A 23,085-nucleotide genomic window follows, 5' to 3' on the forward strand; every position below is an offset into this window, starting at 1 on the left:
TGCTTAGCAACTGCTTAGCAACAAGTAAACAATTCAGCTAGCAATTCAGCTAGCTAAGATAACTGTACAATTTTATGAAAAATAGTTACTTCTTCAAAAGCCTGTCTAAAATAATGTGGAAAGAATGCAATATTGTTGATCCTCTGTATTTTCAAGTATTGATTTTTACCATACTGCCCAGCTCTACATTGACGGCATTATTCAATGACACTCAACCTTCAAATATTGTATGAAATTACAGCTATTTGCTTTTTTATTGAGAACATTTCTCACCTTCTTCTTTGCCCCTCCCTCTTTCCCTTCCCTATCCACCCATCCCTCCCTACCCAATCTGTCACCGTCCCCGCCATCCATTCCTCTCTCCAGGACTCAGAACTGCTGGTGATCACAGTTTTGGATGAGAATGACAACAGGCCCATATTCACACAGACCAGCTACCGGGCTGAGATCACTGAGAACTCCCCCACAGGTAACAACCTCACTGGTGTGTTTTTATGTCTGTCTGTGTGTCTGTTTGTTTCAATTGATAATGTATAATTCCTCTGCTACCTCTGTCCCTAACTTGGCACCCACTACCTATCTCTGCTTTCCTCTATTTCTATCACTAATTTTTCTCTCTCTTCCCACTCTCCCCAATCTCAATCTTTCCCTCTTTCATCAATCTTTCTTGCTTTTCCCTCTTCAACTCTTGCATTTAACTGTCCTCTCCCCTTCTGCCTTCACGCACATCTTCCTTTCTCCATCTCTCCCTCTCTTAGGCAGTGCTGTGTCAATGTTGAACGGACCTGTGTTGGCTGAGGACAAAGACATTGGGCCCAACGCTGTGGTCAGGTACCATCTGCTGGGAACAAGACAGGACCTCTTCACTGTGGACTCTGATACAGGTCACACACATATTGATCACTCAATCACACTCCTCTAATGCATGCACACTCAAACACATGCACACACTCTCGCTCACAACAATACACACATGCAATTAATTAGAACACCTTTGAAGTCATCACCAATGAAGCCACTGCCTGTACCTCTCCCTTGTTCTCCCTTGCAGGTGTGGTGCGTGTGCGACAGGTGGCGCTGTTGGACCGCGAGATGTTTGTGGAGCCTCGGGTGGAGCTGTTCCTGGTGGGGGAGGATGTGTGGGGTCTCAACAGCAGTGTACCCCTCACTGTGACAATCCTGGATCAGAACGACAACCCCCCTGTCTTCAACCCCCCCAGCCTAACTGTGCACCTTCCTGAGAACAGCCCCACTGGTGAGCGTGTGTTGGTGTGGATGGGTGTGTCTGTGTCTTGTGTCTGTGTGACTCAATTCATGCATTCATGCGTGTATACAGTTGAAGTCGGAAGTTTTACATACACTTAGGTTGGAGTCATTAAATCTTGTTTTTCAACCATTCAACAAATGTATTGTTAACAAACTATAGTTTTGGCATGTCGTTTAGGACATCTACTTTGTGCATGCCACAAGTAATTTTTCCAACAATTGTTTACAAGACAGATTATTTCACTTATAATTCACTGTATCACAATTCCAGTGGGTGAGAAGTTTACATACACTAAGTTGACTGTGCCTTTAAAGGCTACCAAATGTTAATTGAGTGTATGTACATTTACATTTACATTTAAGTCATTTAGCAGACGCTCTTATCCAGAGCGACTTACAAATTGGTGCTTTCACCTTATGACATCCAGTGGAACAGCCACTTTACAATAGTGCATCTAGGTCTTTTAAGGGAGGGGGGGTGAGAAGGATTACTTTATCCTATCCTAGGTATTCCTTAAAGAGGTGGGGTTTCAGGTGTCTCCGGAAGGTGGTGATTGACTCCGCTGTCCTGGCGTCGTGAGGGAGTTTGTTCCACCATTGGGGGCCAGAGCAGCGAACAGTTTTGACTGGGCTGAGCGGGAACTGTACTTCCTCAGTGGTAGGGAGGCGAGCAGGCCAGAGGTGGATGAACGCAGTGCCCTTGTTTGGGTGTAGGGCCTGATCAGAGCCTGGAGGTACTGAGGTGCCGTTCCCCTCACAGCTCCGTAGGCAAGCACCATGGTCTTGTAGCGGATGCGAGCTTCAACTGGAAGCCAGTGGAGAGAGCGGAGGAGCGGGGTGACGTGAGAGAACTTGGGAAGGTTGAACACCAGACGGGCTGCGGCGTTCTGGATGAGTTGTAGGGGTTTAATGGCACAGGCAGGGAGCCCAGCCAACAGCGAGTTGCAGTAATCCAGACGGGAGATGACAAGTGCCTGGATTAGGACCTGCGCCGCTTCCTGTGTGAGGCAGGGTCGTACTCTGCGGATGTTGTAGAGCATGAACCTACAGGAACGGGCCACCGCCTTGATGTTATTTGAGAACGACAGGGTGTTGTCCAGGATCACGCCAAGGTTCTTAGCGCTCTGGGACGAGGACACAATGGAGTTGTCAACCGTGATGGCGAGATCATGGAACGGGCAGTCCTTCCCCGGGAGGAAGAGCAGCTCCGTCTTGCCGAGGTTCAGCTTGAGGTGATGATCCGTCATCCACACTGATATGTCTGCCAGACATGCAGAGATGCGATTCGCCACCTGGTCGTCAGAAGGGGGAAAGGAGAAGATTAATTGTGTGTCGTCTGCATAGCAATGTAATCTTCTGACCCACTGGGAATGTGATGAAAGAAATCAAATCTGAAATAAATCATTCTCTCTACTATTATTCTGATGTTTCACATTCTTAAAATAAAGTGGTGATCCTAACTGACCTAAAACAGGGAATTTGTATCAGGATTAAATGTCAGGAATTGTGAAAAACTGAGCTGTGTACCAAGACAGTGGCGGAGTGACAGCTTTTTTATTTTTTGAATGGCAAATTTCCCCTTTAAGCCTAGTCCTGGACAAAAAATACATTTCAATGGAGTTTCTCCATGAAACATAATTTTTTTGTGCAGGACTAGGCTTAATCTATGTCTGGGAAACCTGCCCCTTGTGTTCTATCCTTACCCCTGTGTCCTGTTTCCTCTCTCTCTGTTTTAGGTGTGGTGGTGACCCAGCTGTCTGCTAGTGACGCTGATTCAGGCTCTAACGCCTGGCTGCTCTACCGGCTGGAAAGTGGCGCGCAGGACCGCTTCATAGTCGACTCCCTGTCTGGCGCCATTCTGGTGGGCAACGCCATCCTCGACCGTGAGGAGCGCGGTTCCTACCGCCTGGTCATCTTGGCTACAGACCGCGGCACGCCCTCGTTGTCGGGCACTGCCACCCTGTCGGTCATCCTGGATGATGTCAACGACTCACGACCGCGTTTCATTGAACCCGTGACGACTATCAATGTAAACGAGTCTACACCGCCAGGCGTGGTGGTGGCTACGCTCGCCGCCGAGGATCATGACCTACGACCCCGGCTGGAATATTACATAATCTCTGTGGAGGCCAAGGATGATGGGAATAACCCTGTAGATGGGCTGCAAGAGTCTTTCGGCATCGATTTCCACACGGGTTAGTAGTCAACATACACAGTAGATAATGTTTAGTATTGTACTTTACTTAGTTGCCTGTCAGATTCTGTGGATGTTGTGTAAATATGTTTATGCAGTATAAGTAAGTGTGTGTATGTGCGTGCATGCATGTGGGAGTGTGTATGTACATGTGCATGTATGTGAGCCTGTTTGTGTGTGATAATTGTGTGTATATGTGACCTGTATGTGTGTGTGTGTATATGTGTGTGTGTTCCCACAGGTGCTGTGTTTGTGCATAACCCACTCAACAGAGAGCTGGTGGCCACATTTGAGATCCTTGTGTCGGTGCATGACAATGCCAGTGATGTCATCGACATGTCAGTCAGCGTACCTAATGGTGAGGCGTCATCTAAAATCACCCTACTTTTGTTTGTTATTTTATCACCGTTTTGTGGCCCTATATGTCCCTCAAGATTCAGCACTTTGTTGTTAGGAAATGATTTAGTGCAGCTCATGCTAAAAACAAGCATACACACAAACCACAATCACTACAATCCGCTCAAAATAGGTTGAAAGCAATGCTTCCCAAACTTTTTTGGTCTCTTGACCCCAACCATGTGAAAACAATTATGTAATTAACAGCCAATGTTAACATCTTTATTTTGGGCTATGACAGTCAATTGCAAATTAGTCTGGCATAATGTATTTTATCTCACCACCACTGATGAGATGGGTGGGTTTGATGCTGTTTTTTTATACATCCATTGTGATTGACAACAGTTCCTCTCTCAATGCGAAAAATCTTTGCAACATTCACCCACGATAACCACCAAGCCTCGGTGTGAAATAGAACATTATCATGCTCTGATTCCATATCTCCAGATAACTTTGCGAACAGGCGTGTGCACAGTGGATGTAGTTTGATGTAGTTTACAATCAAAGTTACTTTCTGTAGTATATCTCTGAGATCTGTGGCTCAGCTCTTTGGCTGCCATTTGCTCTCGGTTTATCATACAATGCGTCTATAAAACATACAATCTACTTGCAGTGAAGCCGCTCACCATCTACATCACATTCAGTCATCTAACAGACTCCCATCCAGAGCGATCTGCAGAAGCAACCAGGGTCAACGCCCTGCTCAAGGGCACGTCGACAGATCTCCCACAAGGTGAAAAACGGGGACCCGAACCAGCGACCCATCAGCCACCAGACCAAGCTCCCAACCGCCAGGCCACCAGCCTTCTAAGATCCCCCCTCAATTTCCCAAGAGCTGCCCCTCAACTATCCGAGACCCCACCCCCAAGACTCTTACTTGAGAGTCTGTGTATATGCATGTGTACAAACACCTGTGCGGCATAATCCTCAGGCATTAGCTGTTACAACATTGCCCCTCGGTGTTATTCAAACATACTTTTTATTTTGACTTTATTTTTTTACTTTTATCTTTGACCATCATTCTATCCCCGCCCAGCAACTCCACTCCCACTTGTCTCCAATTCCACATCCCAACCCTCAGCTTCCTTCAGCCCATCCAACCTACAGTGGGGAGAACAAGTATTTGATACACTGCCGGTTTTGCAGGTTTTCCAACTTACAAAGAATGTAGAGGTCTGTAATTTTTATCATAGGTACACTTCAACTGTGAGAGACGGAATATAAAACAAACAGCAGCAACAGACTTTGTGAAGATGCTGGAGGAAACAGGTACAAAAGTATCTATATCCACAGTGAAACAAGTTCTATATCGACATAACCTGAAAGGCTGCTCAGCAAGGAAGAAGCCACTGCTCCAAAACTACCATAAAAAAGACAGACTACGGTTTGCAACTGCGCATGGGTACAAAGATCGTACTTTTTGGAGAAATGTCCTCTGGTCAGATGAAACAAAAATAGAACTGTTTGAAGGGAAAAGGGGGAGGCTTGCAAGCCAAAGAACACCATCCCAACCGTGAAGCACGGGAGTGCAGCATCATGTTGTGGGGGTGATTTTCTGCAGTAGGGACTGGTGCACTTCACAAAATAGATGACATCATGAGGGAGAAAAATTCAGTCAGGAAGTTAAAGCTTGGTCACAAATGGGTCTTCCAAATGGACAATTACCCCAAGTATACTTCCAAAGTTGTGGCAAAATGGCTTAAGGACAACAAAGTCAAGGTATTGGAGTGGCCATCACAAAGCCCTGACCTCAATCCTATAGAAGATTTGTGGGCAGATCTGAAAAAGCGTGTGCGAGCAAGGAGGCCTTACAAACCTGACTCAGTTACACCAGCTCTGTCAGGAGGAATGGGCCAAAATTCTGACCCACTGGGAATGTGATGAAAGAAATAATATCTGAAATAAATGATTCTCTGCTATTATTCTGACATTTCACATTCTTAAAATAAAGTGGTGATCCTAACTGACATAAGACAGGGAATTTTTACTAGGATTAAATGTCAGGAATTGTGAAAAACGGAGTTTAAATGTATTTGGCAAAGGTGTATGTGAACTTCCGACTGTATATGACATGTATTTTTTCCTATGCCCCTGTTTCGAGACATCTGCATGATAATGTTACATTCTAAATCAAAAAAAAATTCACACATATTATTTAGTATATGTAAAGACAAGATTAAATCAAGAATAGTCTGATGGGTGATAATTTTTCACTTGTGAATGATATATTATCACTTGTGAATGATGCCCAGCATAAGGCAAGAAACAATGCCTTTTTTTGCGCGACCTTTTATGAATCATAGTCGCATACCTCATGTAGCCTATTCCATACGCCTATATGTTTTGATAAGGTTGGTATCGCAAGTGAAGTGGCCAAATAACTTCTTAAAATTAAGATCATTAATCCACTTTACAAGGAGTGTGGAGCCTAACTGGCATACATAAACCAGCGGCTGCGTTTCAAGTTTGGGGAAGATATGGAGTTTTCCCGCTAATGGAACATTTTAGCTTCTAGCCTAATTCCTTGTGTGCATTGCTGTGCTAATAATGGGAAGAAATATCCTAATAGTTTATCAACATTTAAAGCTAAATGTTCTGATTTGTTGCGTCACCCACATTGCGTAAAACAATTTTTTAGTGTGCATTAAGGCCGCCATGAAATTCTAGGCATTATCAATTGCTTGTCAAATTGTGATTGAGAGACTGATAACGTGTGTACAGCCTGCGCAAAAAAAACAAAGCTGAGCTCATGCAGACTTACAATGTATTATAAAACATGTAGCCCAATGTTTGTCGAACAACTAAAGTTACATTAATAACACTAAATTAAGCATATAGGAGTTCTTATTTATTTGTTATCCACTCAACACAGAATATGCAAACTCAGTCATCGTTTGGAGAAAATATACCTTGTATTTTTTTCAGCGTTGTTCGATTGTATTATTCATACTATAAAATAATGCCACGGAATTCTAAGCACATCTTCTCTGCTAAATGGACTAGTGTAACCCACAGCCATTTGGCATAGCCAGATCATGACCTAACATAAGGACAACTCAGTTTGCTATTCTGTTCTTCTGAAATAGACCACATTTTCTTCAAATCATGTTTCTGTAGACCTGTCTAAAATAAAAAAAATATTTATTGTGAAAGTGTTGGCTATATTACATGGATTTATTAGACTTTTTAAAATATAAACTCAGCAAAAAAAGATACATCCTCTCACTGTCAACTGCGTTTATTTTCAGCATCCTTAACATGCGTAAATATTTGTATGAACATAACAAGATTCAACAACTGAGACATAAACTGAACAAGTTCCACAGACATGTGACCAACAGAAATAGAATAATGTGTCCCTGAACAAAGTGGGGGTCAAAATAAATAAATATTTACTCTGAGCTGTGCTCCGGTAGATTGGTCGTAGATGGAAGGCCGGGTTGTCCAGCATGGATCTCCTGTCCTCTGAAGAATATCTCTGGTGGGAAACAGGATACGTTGTGGTATCGTTGTGTGTGTTAGACGGGATACGTCATCCGTACTTTCCTTGCCCACGTTTACAGCGGCTGCTGCTAACTCAACAGCTAGGAGGTATCACTTCTGGAGTGAATAAGAGTTCAAAGTTCATGCCAAGTTGCCATACTTTAAGCTTGTGCTATATTCTGGCTGGTATAGTCAAAATTAATCCTTTCAGTGTGTCGATCGTCACCTTCACATTGAACACGTAGGACCGTCGTCCTCACGTCCTCGGAACAGAAAGTAGAATTTTCGGCAACGGGTTTATATAGTGGTGAAGAGAAGGGCGTGTTTCATAGTTCACTTGGGCGGGTCCTCTGAGTGAGCAGAGTTTACTCTATGACAACCAATTCTCTCCTTTAGAAGCTAAAATTACATTTAATCTTTTCACAAATAGTTTCATATTTAAACATTTAAATTGCACAACAATTCCATGTGAATCTGATAACTAGAATGTGTAGACTTTCCAAGATACAGTTTGTCATCCTGTCCATTAGTAGTAATGTATGTCTCAGACAACAAATGATCTGGGATCATATTCATTAATAACCAACTCATATTTTCAACTGGTTGGATTACCGAAATATGGTTCCGTTTCCCACCTTTTGATGTTTACCAGACTCTCTATGTTACAAAGGCTTTATAAGAGTCAACTCTAAAAAGTAGAGAGAGAGAAAAGGGGAAAGGTATTTATTGGGGTCATAAAACTCCCCCAACAGGCCAACATCATGACAATGGGAAACATTGTTGTTAGATTAAGATCTGTGAAGTTTTTTGGATTTTTACGAATGATCTATTAAAGACAGGGACGTTTATTTTTTTGCTGAGTTAATATGTTCCAAAGGTCTGCATCAGTGGCTTGTAGGCTATGTGTGGAAGCCAGGAGATGCTAAATGTGTTTACGTCAATTAACGGTCAATTACCGTGAGACCGAAAATTATTTGCTTGACAATCACCGGCTGACAACATTTTGTGACCGCCTCAGCCATAGTCATACCAAGAATCATTTAGCTATTTGATTTTTAGTTTTAGGACCCCTCTAGGTATAAAGTAAAAAACAAATGGATGAAACATTGAATTTGGCTTTAATGCTATTAGCCCGTAGAAACATACATGAAAAACAGATAGATTAGAAGTATGTTTTGAAGTATCTGTCCTATATCTGAGAGATTTAAGCATGCTCAGGAGTGTTTTGTTTTTTTACCCTTGTTTAACCCCTTTTTTGGTACTAAAGTATTTCCATATATGTGACTGACCAGCTCAAATCGGTCTTATGTAGCAAAATCTGATTTAATTTTTTTTTACGTTGGAAAATAGTAGAGACTCAGAGCTAACAAATGGTATATCATACATTGCATTTTTGAGGAACAATGGGAAAGTAATTCTGCTTTGAAAGTTGATTAAACTTTTAAACTCACTTTTGAGAAAAGGGCCTTTGAATATTTGGTACCTACTGGAGAGCTCTCCTTTGTCTACACCCTTTCAGCATTGTCCACACCCTATTAAGCCAGCCCCACCCATCTCTTTAAGGATTCACATTTGAGGTCAGTGAGTAGTGTAGTAAAGATTAACTAAAAGTTGTAGTAGCCTACAGTGAGGAACAATTCCAGGTAAACAGAAAGTGTCCCGATAAAAATATGTTATAGATATCAGATGACACCCAGACACACTTGTCTAAATTGATGGGTCATGGGAAATAAATCATATAACCCCCAGCCACATCCAGTGGTGGAAAAAGTACTACATTGTCATACTTGAGTAAAAGTATAAATCATTTCAGCACCACTGTTTTTTTTTCCCATTCTTCAAAGCAAAACTGCTCCAGCTCCTTCAAGTTGGATGGGTTCCGCTGGTGTACAGCACTCTTTAAGTCATACCACAGATTCTCAGTTGGATTGAGTCATTCCCACAAGAATTTACCTGTATTTACCTCAATCCATCATTCCTTCAATTCTGACCAGTTTCCCAGTCCCTGCCGATGAAAAACATCCTCACAGCATGATGCTGCCACCACCATGCTTCACTGTGGGGATGGTGTGCTCGGGGTAATGAGAGGTGTTGGGTTTGCGCCAGACATAGCGTTTTCCATTATGGTCAAAAAGCTCAATTTTAGTCTCATCTGACCAGAATACCTTCTTCCATATGTTTGGGGAGTCTCCAACATGCCTTTTGATGAACACCAAATGTGCTTGCTTATGTTTTCTTTAAGCATGGCTTTTTTCTGGACACTCTTCCGTAAAGGCCAGCTCTGTGGAGTGTACGGCTTAAAGTGGTCCTGTGGACCGATACTCCAATCTCCGCTGTGGAGCTTTTCAGGTCCTTCAGGGTTATCTTTAGTATTTTCGTTGCCTCTCTGTTTAAATGCCCTCCTTGCCTGGTCTGTGAGTTTTGGTGGGTGGCCCTCTCTTGGCGTGTTTGTTATGGTACCATATTCTTTTTTTAAATAATGGTGCTCTGTGGATAATCAAAGCTTTGGATATTTTTTTATAACTCAACCCCGATCTGTACTTCTCCAAAACTTGGACTATGTTGTGTATGTCCATTACATGACATCCAAATAAAAATAAATTTAAGTTACAGGTTGTAATGCAACAAAATAGGAAAAACACCAAGGGGGATGAATACTTTTACAAGGCACTGTACTATACATAAACAGATGCATGCTCCATATATTTATGTGGTGGACACTTAATACGGTTACACGATATTGTTGTGGTATGTCACAAAATCATGTTACGGCCACACATATCAATATTTTGCTAAGTCTTGCTAAGTGCATGGTCTCTAAATCAAATCAAATTTTATTTGTCACATACACATGGTTAGCAGATGTTAATGCGAGTGTAGCGAAATGCTTGTGCTTCTAGTTCCGACAATGCAGTAATATCCAACGAGTAATCTAACCTAACAATTTCACAACAACTACCTTATACACACAATTGTAAAGGAATGAATAACATTTGTACATAAAAAAATATATATATATATATATGAATGAGTGATGGTATAGAACGGCATAGGCAAGATGCAGTGGATGGTATAGAGTACAGTATATACATATGAGATGAGTAATGTAGGGTATGTAAACATTATATGAAGTGGCATTGTTTAAAGTGGCTAGTGATACATTTATTACATCAATCTTTCCATTATTGAAGTGGCTTTGAGTCAGTATGTTGGCAGCAGCCATGCAATGTTAGTGATGGCTGTTTAACAGTCTTGAGATAGAAGCTGTTTTTCAGTCTCTCGGTCCCAGCTTTGATGCACCTGTACTGACCTTGCATTCTGGATGATAGCGGGGTGAACAGGCAGTGGCTCGGGTGCTTGTTGTCCATTATGATCTTTTTGGCCTTCCTGTGACATCGGGTGGTTTAGGTGTCCTGGAGGGCAGGTAGTTTACCCCGGTGATGCGTTGCCCAGGCCTCACTACCCTCTGGAGAGCCTTACGGTTATGGGCGGAAGGTGTAAACGGTACAGCCAAATGGTTACTTGCATAGTAGCAATATCAGAAACAGTGTCAATATAAATAAAATCTACAATACGTACAACAAAAATATCAATAACGATATCAGTGATAGACAAGGTAATTATATGCATACAATCAGAGGTAAAGTGGCTGAGCAGCAGGATAAAAGAAAAATAGTAGCAACAACGTAGTGCTAGGAGAGAGTCATGTGAATAGAGGCACTGCAGATAGTGCTGATGACTGGTCCGTCCAAACCACGCATGAACAAGGGAATCTATATTCGGAGAGCCTGTTTCTGTCCTGCCCTTGACTTTGGTGCAGGGCATGTGATGTCCATAGCCTCTTTGTTGCAAAACTCCCTGATCTTGTCAAAAATATAGTTTGTCTAGCTGTGTCCAGTCCAGGTGGTGCTTTTACAGGCAGGCCATCTATGGGAGGAAGGATGCGAGCGTTGCGCAGCAGCTGAAACCTGGTCCAGACAGTCCGAACTTTCCTTGGTGACAACACCAGGCTCCAGAGCATCGAAGCTGCAAAACAGGGAATAACAACAACAACAAAAATATAAAGATATTTACAACCCTCCACAACATCAATTCACCTCCCAAGTTTAGATAAGAATAACCTCATACAATGAAAATAATGTTTTACCTGAAGTGCTGGTACTGCTTGATCTGTGGCAGCAGCCTGAATTACGAAGTCAGGTGTTGTTGCCAAGCCATAACTTTCCACCAGCACCGTATCATCCTTCAGTCCAACCAGCTGTGGGATGTTAACCCCAGTGCTGTCCTTCACAACACCAGCCATCTCAGACAAAGTGTTCACTCTGGTCTTTCTGAAGCGCTTCATGATGAGGCAATCATGATGTGGCCTGTGATCAGGAAGTGAAGGTCCAGGCAAAATACCAGAGCACGAACTTGTTCTTGTTTTGGCCACTGCAGTTTTCACAATTCAGGTCCACACGTGTTTTCCCAACTCCGTAGTTGGTGAAGAAATAGTGCATGTAGTTGATGACTGCGCTGCTGCCTTTGCTTGCTTGGGCCAGCTCTCTTTTTGATGACTGTATGACTGATGGATTAGAGTCAGGCATGTTCTACTGATTGATGCTGAAAGACAAATTCCAGATACAAATATTTTAGCATTATTATACAACAGATGCTAAATGGCATTCTGAGATAACATCACTGCACACAGTTGATACAGGTAATGTTAGCTACTGTAGCTAGCCAGCCATATAACGTAATCTGGCTAGATAACAGCAAGCTTTAACTAGCAATACAAACGGATTGTCATAGTTGGTTAACTAAAGTTAACCAATAGGTTCAATGATTGCTAGCTAACTAGGCTACAACTAACAATGCAAAATGGCATTCTGAGAAAACATCACTAACGTTACACACACTTCATACACATAAGTTAATGTTAGCTAGCAAGCCAGCCACCTAACCTCAGCTAATGTTAGCTAGCTAACAGCAAGCTTTAACTTGGGGTCTTTTGTTTAGACATGTCATGTTATCGTTAGCTATAATCCCAATCCATAGAGTAACATTACTAGCAATACAAACCGATTGTCATAGCAAGCTAAAGTTAACCAAATAATGTTAGGTTCAATGTTAGTAAGCAAGCCAGCCATCGAACTCTAGGTGGCTAGTTAACAGCTAGCTTTAGCTTGCAATGAAAACAACTTTCTGACAAAATTAGAAACGTATTATATCTGAATCTATAGCTAGATTCTTACCTGTGTACATGGATTAATGCTTCACGGCAGACTGCAACCCCTTTTATATGACACCTTGTTTGGCCCGTTGTGTTCCACTGATTTCAAAATGTGTTATTTTCAGAGTGAGAGAGAATCAGCATTGCATGGCACGATTGTCGTCCAGAAAGTAGTCCATCACAACTTTTTCCCACTGACCTTTGTCGATAGCGCCTGATAAATTCAGGGCAGCAATGTTATTGAGAGCAGTAGCAACATATTTGCAGTTCTCCAATGGTAATGTTATATCTTAAAAAAAACTGCAGTAGAAAGGATTATCTACACATTACGAGCAGTTCATTTTATAGACAATAGATGCAGACCAATCCAAACTCATCTCTCATCTGTCCAGCCCACTCATTATCTCAGCCAACCATGGCTAGTGGGAAGGTTGCTAGCTTTCTCTGTGGCTAAACCAACTACGCTCATAATTTAACAATTGTATTCGTATTTACAGATGACATACAAGTTTTATATTAAGGCACATGAAAGTTCACATGCTCGAGAAGGCCAAAAAAAGCATTTTGATAAAACATAAATGTTTTACGTTCAAAAGGCTCTCCTGTGAAGTAGTGACTTGCGACATACGCCTAGTTTCCTGAATCGGGTCACATGTACAGTACTTATTTTAAACTGGTACCGGGTTACTTTCAGACGAGTCTTGTGAGGCTTTTTAGAATCGTAGACAAAACATCCGACATGTACTGTATGTGTTCGTGAGAGTCTCACCTTTCATGTTAGTGTATAGCCCAAACCATTCGGACGTTACTGACAGAAGTTGGCACATCGGCGTTACCACCTTCAGTCATAGAGCAAAACAGTGAACACTATTGTGAGAGTCATCTTTCCATAGAGGGTTCATATTAGTATGTTTGTCAAATCATTCGGACGCCACAGACGTTTCTGTGACAAGACCGATTTTTGGGATGTCTCCTAGTCTGGAAAAAGCCGCTGTAGCTCTGCCACTTGAGATGCAGCCCATGCAAAAAAACTCAAATCTCTAGCTTAAACAGACTGATTTTTATGTTTTTTTATTAGTATTATGCTAATTATATTTCTACGGTGGTTCGGACATCGACTCTAATCTTTTCTCTGTCTCTTCCCAATACTAACCCTCTCAATTGCCTCTCAACCATTGACAGCGAGACTGACAGTGAACGTGCTGGATGTGAATGACAACGCCCCGCGGTTCAGACCCTTTGGAGTGGCCAACTTCTCAGAGAAGATTCTGGAAGGGGCTCAGCCAGGCACCACTCTGCTGTCGGTGTCAGCCGTGGACCCAGACAAAGGCCCTAATGGACAGGTCATCTACCAGCTGCTACACCTGCCCCGAGGGGACTACCTCAGACTGGAGGACCCCTCTACTGGTACAACACACATACATACACACACACACACACACACACACACACACACACACACACACACACACACACACAGTCACACACACATTGTGTAGTCTTCAACAGCTTACTGTATATTCGAACTAAAGTCACACCAAACTTGCATACACAGATGTGAACACACACTCCAGACCTGGGTTCAAATACATGCATACATTATTTAATTATATTTATTATTTTCTGTGTATTTGAAAGTATTTTCAAATATCTTCTTATAAGTAGCACACGGTTAGGTTCTAATTCTCAGTGTAAAAAATTCAACGGACACTATGAAAGCTGAAACAAGTTTAATTCTTCCCAGAGGATCAATACAGCTGCATTAGACAATGACAATGACATTTCACACAAGCACTGATATTTAACCCTTCCTCCTGATGCTCCTCCTACACATCTGAACAGCCAATGCATCTCTGTTGCTAGACAGAACCGTAATAATACCTGTTCTTCCTCACTTCATCTGACCTCTACCCCAGTGCTCACTGCTCCCCAACTCACGGCTGTCATGGTGCCTGGTACCAGACTGTGTCTCTTCTCCTCCCAGAGGACCCCTCCCTTAGGATCCCTGATGGCTAACAATAACATATCCTGGCATAATGTAAATGTCATACATTTCCCTCTCTCCCACAGTGACATAAGTATATTTCATATTCTCAGAACTCAACAACACACTCAAATCTCACTCAAAAAAGGCAGATTATTTCCTTTCTTTCTTTCAAATATTATTTATTTTTTTGTGATATGAAATAGACAATAACGTACACTTATCAAACGTATTATGCCTACCAATTTACTAGCCTGGATATTAGTTTATCTATTCTTATCGTACTACTACTTCTACAATATACAGTACATCAGATTTTCACTGGAAGCCCATCTCTGCAGCCAATTCAAACACCCCCGGAATTGCTTCAGAAAAGAGTCCCTGTTCCCACACTGCTCCTAAAACTCCGTCCTCACTCTCTTGTAAAACTTCACCGTGACCATATTACTGCCACAGTAACTAGACATGTTGCGCAACATTTATATAGGCTATGCTATGTAATTGTGTGAGAAAACAGTGTTTTGATGGCCTCTATTAAAAAGAGGATCCCATAAGCTTTCTATAGGCTAGGCCTGGCCTACTATATTTATTTGTAAACATTCTTTATATCAAACACATTGCTCTGCTTTACAACTGGAGTAGACTACCTGGCTGGCATGAAAATTAACCGCAGGAGAAGCGTCCTCCATATGCTACTCAAGTGCATACAGATTACTTCTTTTTTTCCCTGTTCCAAAGGGTGCATGATAATAGCCCATTCCAAACCAAAAGAAATTTCACACATATATTATTTAGTATATGTAAAGGCAAGAATAATTTGAGAACTTGTGAGTGATGCCCAGCGTGTGCAGTCTAAGGCAAGAAACAGAGAATGCATTTTTTGCCAGTTTTTCAAATCATAGTCGCACGTAGCCTAGACCATAGGCATATATGTTTTGATAAGGTTTGTAGCACAACTAAAGTGGCCAAATAACTCTAAGTGTAGCCTGTAGTCCTACTGTAGGACCCCTGGAACAGGGTTGGAGAGCTCATAGCGTACAGATCCTAGTTCTTATATAAGCCCAGTAATTGCGCAATCGTGTGTGAAAACAGACTTTTGACTGACCACTATTTAAAAGAGGATCCCAGCTTTCTCGTGCTGCTATTTTTATACCTCAATTCTTAAAATGAACGCACATTATGAAGCTTTATAACCGGTGTATCATACCTGTCATATTAAAAATGTAACCTCAGGAAGCGCTTCCTCCATTCGCTATTCGAGACCAGGCAAGGGATGACCTTTTTGTTTTTGTAGGACATTCTAAATTAAAAACTAATTTATCTGGGTGTGGGACAGCTCTTGTTTTTTATTCTACTAAAAAATAATTTAAAATAATGCCACGGAAATGGCAAATCTTGCCTGTTAAATTAACTAGTGTAGCCCACAGCCATATGTCATAGCCAGATCAAGGCCTAACATAAGGACCACTCAGAATATGCTATTCTATTCTTCTGAAATGGGTTACATTTTCTTTATATAATGTTTCTTTAAAGCTGCCTGAAATAAATAATGGATTTATTATGATGGTGTTGGTTATATTAAATAGATTTATTAGACTTTTTTAAATGTAGATGTTCCAAAGTGAAAGCCCGGAGATGCAAAACATGTTTATCAAATCAAATCAAATGTATTTATATAGCCCTTCTTACATCAGCTGATATCTCAAAGTGCTGTACAGAAACCCAGCCTAAAACCCCAAACAGCAAGCAATGCAGGTGTAGAAGCACGGTGGCTAGGAAAAACTCCCTAAAAAGGCCAAAACCTAGAGAGGAACCAGGCTATGAGGGGTGGCCAGTCCTCTTCTGGCTAGCCGGGTAGAGATTATAACAGAACATGGCTAAGATGTTCAAATGTTCATAAATAATAATAATCACAGTAGTTGTCGAGGGTGCAACAAGTCAGCACCTCGGGAGTAAAGAGTATCTCTACCACTCCTGCTGTCTCTAGAGAGTTGAAAACAGCAGGTCTGGGACAGGTAGCAGGGTTCCATAGCCGAAGGCAGAACAGTTGAAACTGGAGCAGCAGCACGGCCAGGTGGACTGGGGACAGCAAGGAGTCATCATGCCAGGTAGTCCTGGGCATGGTCCTAGGGCTCAGATCCTCTGAGAGAGTGAAAGAAAGAGAGAATTAGAGAGAGCATACTTAAATTCACTCAGGACACCGGATAAAACAGGAGAAGTAATCCAGATATAACAGACCCCTAGCCCCCCGACAAATAAACTACTGCAGCATAAATACTGGAGGCTGAGACAGGAGGGGTCAGGAGACACTGTGGCCCCATCCGATGATACACCTGGACAGGGCCAAACAGGCAGGATATAACCCCACCCACTTTGCCAAAGCACAGCCCCCACACCACTAGAGGGATATCTTCAACCACCAACGTACCATCCTGAGACAAGGCCGAGTATAGCTCACAAAGATCTCCGCCACGGCACAACCCAGGGGGGGCGCCAACCCATACAGGAACATCACGTCAGTGACTCAACCCACTCAAGTGACGCACCCCTCCTAGGCACGGCATGGAAGAGCACCAGTAAGCCAGTGACACAGCCCCTGTAATAGGGTTAGAGGCAGAGAATCCCAGTGGAGAGAGGGGAACCGGCCAGGCAGAGACAGCAAGGGCGGTTCGTTGCTCCAGAGCCTTTCCGTTCACCTTCACATTCCTGGGCCAGACTACACTCAATCATATGACCTACTGAAGAGATGAGTCTTCAGTAAAGACTTATAGGTTGAGTCTGCGTCTCTCACATGGTTAGGCAGACCCATAAAAATTGAGCTCTGTAGGAGAAAGCCCTGCCTCCAGCTGTTAGCTTAGAAATTCTAGGGACAATTAGCGTAGCGTACGTGTAGGTATGTATGGCAGGACCAAATCGGAAATATAGGTAGGAGCAAGCCCATGTAATGCTTTGTAGGTTAGCAGTAAAACCTTGAAATCAGCCCTTGCCTTAACAGGAAGCCAGTGTAGGGAGGCTAGCACTGGTGTAATTAGATCAAATGTTTTCGTTCTAGTCAGGATTCTAGCAGCCTTATTTAGCACTAACTGAAGTTTATTTAGTGCTTTATCCGGGTAGCCGGAAAGTAGATCATTGCAGTAGTCTAACCTAGAAGTAACAAAAGCATGGATGAATTTTTCTGCTTTATTCTTGGACAGAAAGTTCCTTATTTTTGCAATGTTACGTAGATGGAAAAAAGATGTCCTTGAAACAGTCTTGATATGTTCGTCAAAAGAGAGATCATGGTCCAGAGTCATGCCGAGGTCCTTCACAGTTTTATTTGAGACGACTGTACAACCATCAAGATTAATTGTCAGATTCAACAGAAGATCTCTTTGTTTCTTGGGACCTAGAACAAGCATCTCTGTTTTGTCCGAGTTTAAAAGTAGAAAGTTTGCAGCCATCCACTTCCTTATGTCTGAAACACAGGCTTCGAGCGAGGGCAATTTTGGGGCTTCACCATGTTTCATTGAAATGTACCATTTCGTGTGCCATCCGCATAGCAGTGAAAGTTAACATTATGTTTTCGAATGACATCCCCAAGGGGTAAAATATAGAGTGAAAACAATAGTGGTCCCAAAACGGAACCTTGGGGAACACCAACATTTACAGTTGATTTGTCAGAGGACAAACAATTCACAGAGACAAACTGATATCCTTCCGACAGATAAGATCTAAACCGGCCAGAACTTGTCCGTGTAGACCAATTTTGGTTTCCAATCTCTCCAAAAGAATGTGGTGATCGATGGTATCAAAAGCAGCGCTAAGGTCTAGGAGCACGAGGACAGATGTAGAGCCTTGTCTGCCGCCATTAAAAGGTAATTTACCACCTCCACAAGTGCAGTCTCGGTGCTATGATGGGGTCTTAAACCAGACTGAAGCATTTCGTATACATTGTTTGTCTTCAGGAAGGCAGTGAGTTGCTGCTCAACAGCTTTTTCTAAAACTTTTGAGAGTAATGGAAGATTCGATATAGGCCAATTAGTTTTTTTTATATTCTCAAGATTTGGCTTTTTCAAGAGAGGCTTTATTACTGCCACTTTTAGTGTGTTTGGTACACATCCTGTGGATAGAGAGCCATTTATTATGTTCAACATAGGATGGCCAAGCACAGGAAGCAGCTCTTTCAGTAGTTTAGTTGGAATAGGGTCCAGTATGCAGCTTGAAGGTTTAGTAGAGGCCATGATTATTTTCATCATTGTGTCAAGAGATATAGTACTAAAACACTTGAGTGTCTCTCTTGATCCTAGGTCCTGGCAGAGTTGTGCAGACTCAGGACAACTGAGCTTTGGAGGAATACGCAGATTTAAAGAGGAGTCCGTAATTTGCTACCTAATGATCATGATCTTTTCCTCAAAGTTCATAAATTTAATACTGCTGAAGTGAAAGCCATCCTCTCTTGGGGAATGCTGCTTTTCAGTTAGCTTTGTGACAGTATCAAAAATAAATTTTGGCTTGTTGTTATTTTCCTCAATTAAGTTGGAAAAATAGGATGATAAAGCAGCAGAGGGCTCTTCGATACTGCACGGTACTGTCTTTCCAAGCTAGTCGGAAGACTTCCAGTTTGGTGTGGCGTCATTTCCGTTCCAATTTTCTGGATGCTTGCTTCAGAGCTCGGGTATTTTCTGTATACCAGGGAGCTAGTTTCTTATGACAAATGCTTTTAGTTTTTAGGGGTGCAACTGCATCTAGGGAATTGCACAAGGTTAAATTGAGTTCCTCAGTTAGGTGGTTAACTGATTTTTGTACTCTGATGTCCTTGGTAGGCAGAGGGAGTCTGGAAGGGCTTCAAGGAATCTTTGTGTTGTCTGGGAATTTATAGCACAACTTTTGATGCTCCTTGGTTGGAGTCTGAGCAGATTATTTGTTGGAATTGCAAACATAATAAAATGGTGGTCCGATAGTCCAGGATTATGAGGAAAAACATTAAGATCCACAACATTTATTCCATAGGACAAAACTAGGTCCAGAGTATGACTGTGACAGTGAGTAGGTCCAGAGACATGTTGGACAAAACCCACTGAGTCGATGATGGCTCCGAAAGCCTTTTGGAGTGGATCTGTGGACTTTTCCATATGAATATTAAAATCACCAAAAATGTGAATATTATCTGCTATGACTACAAGTTCCGATAGGAATTCAGGGAACTCAGTGAGGAACGCTGTATATAGCCCAGGAGGCCTGTAAACAGTAGCTATAAAAAGTGATTGAGTAGGCTGCATATATTTCATGACTAGAAGCTCAAAAGACGAAAACGCCATATTTTTTTGTAAATTGAAATTTGCTATCGTAAATGTTAGCAACACCTCCGCCTTTGCGGGATGCACGGGGGATATGGTCACTAGTGTAACCAGGAGGTGAGGCCTCATTTAACACAGTAAATCCATCAGGCTTAAGCCATGTGTCAGTCAGGCCAATCATATCACTATTATGATCAGTGATTAGTTCATTGATTATAACTGCATTTGAAGTGAAGGATCTAACATTAAGTATCCCTATTTTGAGATGTGAGGTATCACGATCTCTTTCAATAATGGCAGGAATGGGGGAGGTCTTTATCCTAGTGAGATTGTTTAATTTTGCTCAACCTAGGTCGAGGCACAGACACGGTCTCAATGGGGATAGCTGAGCTGACTACACTGACTGTGCTAGTGGCAGACTCCACTAAGCTGGCAGGCTGGCTAACAGCCTGCTGCCTAGCCTGCACCCTATCTCATTGTGGAGCTCGAGGAGTTAGAGCCCTGTCTATGTTGGTAGATAAGAGGATGATGTGATGTAGAGGTGAATCCTGGCCCTGCAGTGCCTTGCTCCACTCCTATTCCCCAGGCGCTCTCTTTTGATGACTTCTGTAACCGCAATAGCCTTGGTTTCATGCATGTTAACACTAGAAGCCTCCTCCCTAAGTTTGTTTTATTCACTGCTTTAGCACACTCTGCCAACCCAGGTGTCCTAGCCGTGTCTGAATCCTGGCTTAGGAAGACCAGCAAAAACTCTGAAATCTCCATCCCTAACTACAACATTTTCAGACAAGATAGAACGGCCAAAGGGGGCGGTGTTGCAATCTACGACAGAGATAGCCTGCAGAGTTCTGTCCTACTATCCAGGTCTGTACCCAAACAATTTGAACTTCTACTTTTAAAAACCCACCTCTCTAAAAACAAGTCTCTCACGTTGCCGCCTGCTATAGACAACCCTCTGCCCCCAGCTGTGCTGTGGACACCATATGTGAACTGATTGCCCCCCATCTATCTTCAGAGCTCGTGCTGCTAGGTGACCTAAACTGGAACATGCTTAACACACCAGCCATCCTACAATCTAAGCTTGATGCCCCCAATCTCACACAAATTATCAATGAACCTACCAGGTACCACCCCAAAGCCGTAAACACGGGCACCCTCATAGATATCATCCTAACTAACTTGCCTTCTAAATACACCTTTGCTGCTTTCAACCAAGATCTCATTAATCACTGCCTCATTGCCTGCAATCATAATGGGTCAGCGGTCAAACAACCTCCACTCATCACTGTCAAAGGCTCCCTGAAACACTTCAGCAGGCAGGCCTTTCTAATCGACCTGGGCCTGGTATCCTGGAAGGATATTGACCTCATCCCGTCAGTAGAGGGTACCTGGTTGTTTTCCACTAAGCTGGCAGGCTGGCTAACAGCCTGCTGCCAAGCCTGCACCCTATCTCATTGTGGAGCTCGAGGAGTTAGAGCCCTGTCTATGTTGGTAGATAAGAGGATGATGTGATGTAGAGGTGAATCCTGGCCCTGCAGTGTCTCACTGTCAAACGCTCCCTGAAACACTTCAGCAGGCAGGCCTTTCTAATCGACCTGGGCCTGGTATCCTGGAAGGATATTGACCTCATCCCGTCAGTAGAGGGTACCTGGTTTTTTTTTTTTAATGCCTTCAACACCATCTTAAATAAGCATGCCCCATTCAAGAAATGTATAACCAGGAACAGATATAGCCCTTGGTTCTCTCCAGACCTGACTGCCCTTAACCAACACAAAAACATCCTATGGCGTTCTGCATTAGCATCGAACAGCCCCCGTGATAATGGCTAGCTTTTTCAAGCAGAAATTTGCTTCCTGCTACACAAACTCAAAAAAGTTCTGTGACACTGTAAAGTCCATGGAGAATAAGAGCACCTCCTCCCATCTGCCCACTGCACTGAGGATAGGAAACTCTGTCACCACCGATAAATCCACTATTATTGAGAATTTCAAGAAACATTTTTCTACAGCTGGCCATGCTTTCTACCGGCTACCCCTACCCCGGTCAACATCGCTGCACCCCCCACATCAACTCGCCCAAGCCTTCCTAATTTCTCCTTCTCCAAAATCCAGTCAGCTGATGTTCTAAAAGAGCTGCAAAATCTGGACCCCTACAAATCAGCCGGGCTAGACAATCTGGACCCTTTCTTTCTAAAATGATCTGCCGAAATTGTTGCAACCCCTATTACTAGCCTGTTCAACCTCTCTTCCGTGTTGTCTGAGATTCCCAAAGATTGGAAAGCAGCTGCGGTCATCCCCCTCTTCAAAGGGGGGGACACTCTTGACCCAAACTGCTACATACCTATATCTATCCTACCCTGCCTTTCTAAGGTCTGATTGTTGGAGTGCTGCAGAGATAGTTGTCCTTCTGGAAGGTTCTCCCATCTCCACAGAGGACTTCTGGAGCTCTGTCATCGGGTTCTTGGTTTCCTCCCTGACCAAGCCCTAATCCCCCGATTGCTCAGTTTGGCCGGACAGACAATTTTAGGAAGAGTCTTCTTTTTCTTTTGAGGGTGGACCAGCTTAATATTGCAGAAAGAATGTTGCTTCCAATGTAATTGTCTGCATCATTTCCAATCCCCCATATTTTTTTGGTAAATATATATATCCCTACACGCATGCATATACAGTGCCTTGCGAAAGTATTCGGCCCCCTTGAACTTTGCGACCTTTTGCCACATTTCAGGCTTCAAACATAAAGATATAAAACTGTATGTTTTTGTGAAGAATCAACAACAAGTGGGACACAATCATGAAGTGGAACGACATTTATTGGATATTTCAAGCTTTTTTAACAAATCAAAAACTGAAAAATTTGGCGTGCAAAATGATTCAGCCCCTTTACTTTCAGTGCAGCAAACTCTCTCCAGAAGTTCAGTGAGGATCTCTGAATGATCCAATGTTGACCTAAATGACTAATGATGATAAATACAATCCACCTGTGGTTTGCCATTCCAAATAAAATTGAATATTTTTTGTTCATATAATTTAAAAAGCAGGTCACTAGGTGTAGGCAAAACCATAAGCAAATAGGTAAACTGTGATATAACTAAGGAGTTAATCAGGGTGATTTTTCCACAAATAGACAGGTATTTTCCTTCCTTTTAGGAAGAGTCTTGGTTGTTCCAAACTTCTTCCATTTAAGAATGATGTTGAATGCAATAAAATGCAAATTAATTAATTAAAAATCATAGAATGTTATTTTCTGGATTTTTGTTTTAGATTCCGTCTCTCAC

At 42.4% G+C, this 23,085-nt stretch overlaps 1 protein-coding gene across 3 annotated transcripts in view; it reads left to right on the forward strand.

The window, feature by feature from the left end:
- Positions 1-23,085, forward strand: part of LOC115135377 (cadherin-23-like) — a 171,483-nt gene that overhangs the window by 110,128 nt on the left and 38,270 nt on the right. For all 3 annotated transcript variants that reach the window (XM_065023447.1, XM_065023448.1, XM_065023449.1), the window contains 6 exons: positions 367-469; positions 759-884; positions 1,052-1,255; positions 3,003-3,461; positions 3,702-3,818; positions 13,734-13,958. In XM_065023447.1, coding sequence (XP_064879519.1) covers positions 367-469; positions 759-884; positions 1,052-1,255; positions 3,003-3,461; positions 3,702-3,818; positions 13,734-13,958 — 1,234 coding nt within the window. The remainder of the gene's footprint in view (positions 1-366; positions 470-758; positions 885-1,051; positions 1,256-3,002; positions 3,462-3,701; positions 3,819-13,733; positions 13,959-23,085) is intronic.

Source organism: Oncorhynchus nerka, linkage group LG10 (assembly GCF_034236695.1).
Source record: "Oncorhynchus nerka isolate Pitt River linkage group LG10, Oner_Uvic_2.0, whole genome shotgun sequence".
In the NCBI taxonomy this organism is placed as follows: domain Eukaryota; kingdom Metazoa; phylum Chordata; class Actinopteri; order Salmoniformes; family Salmonidae; genus Oncorhynchus; species Oncorhynchus nerka.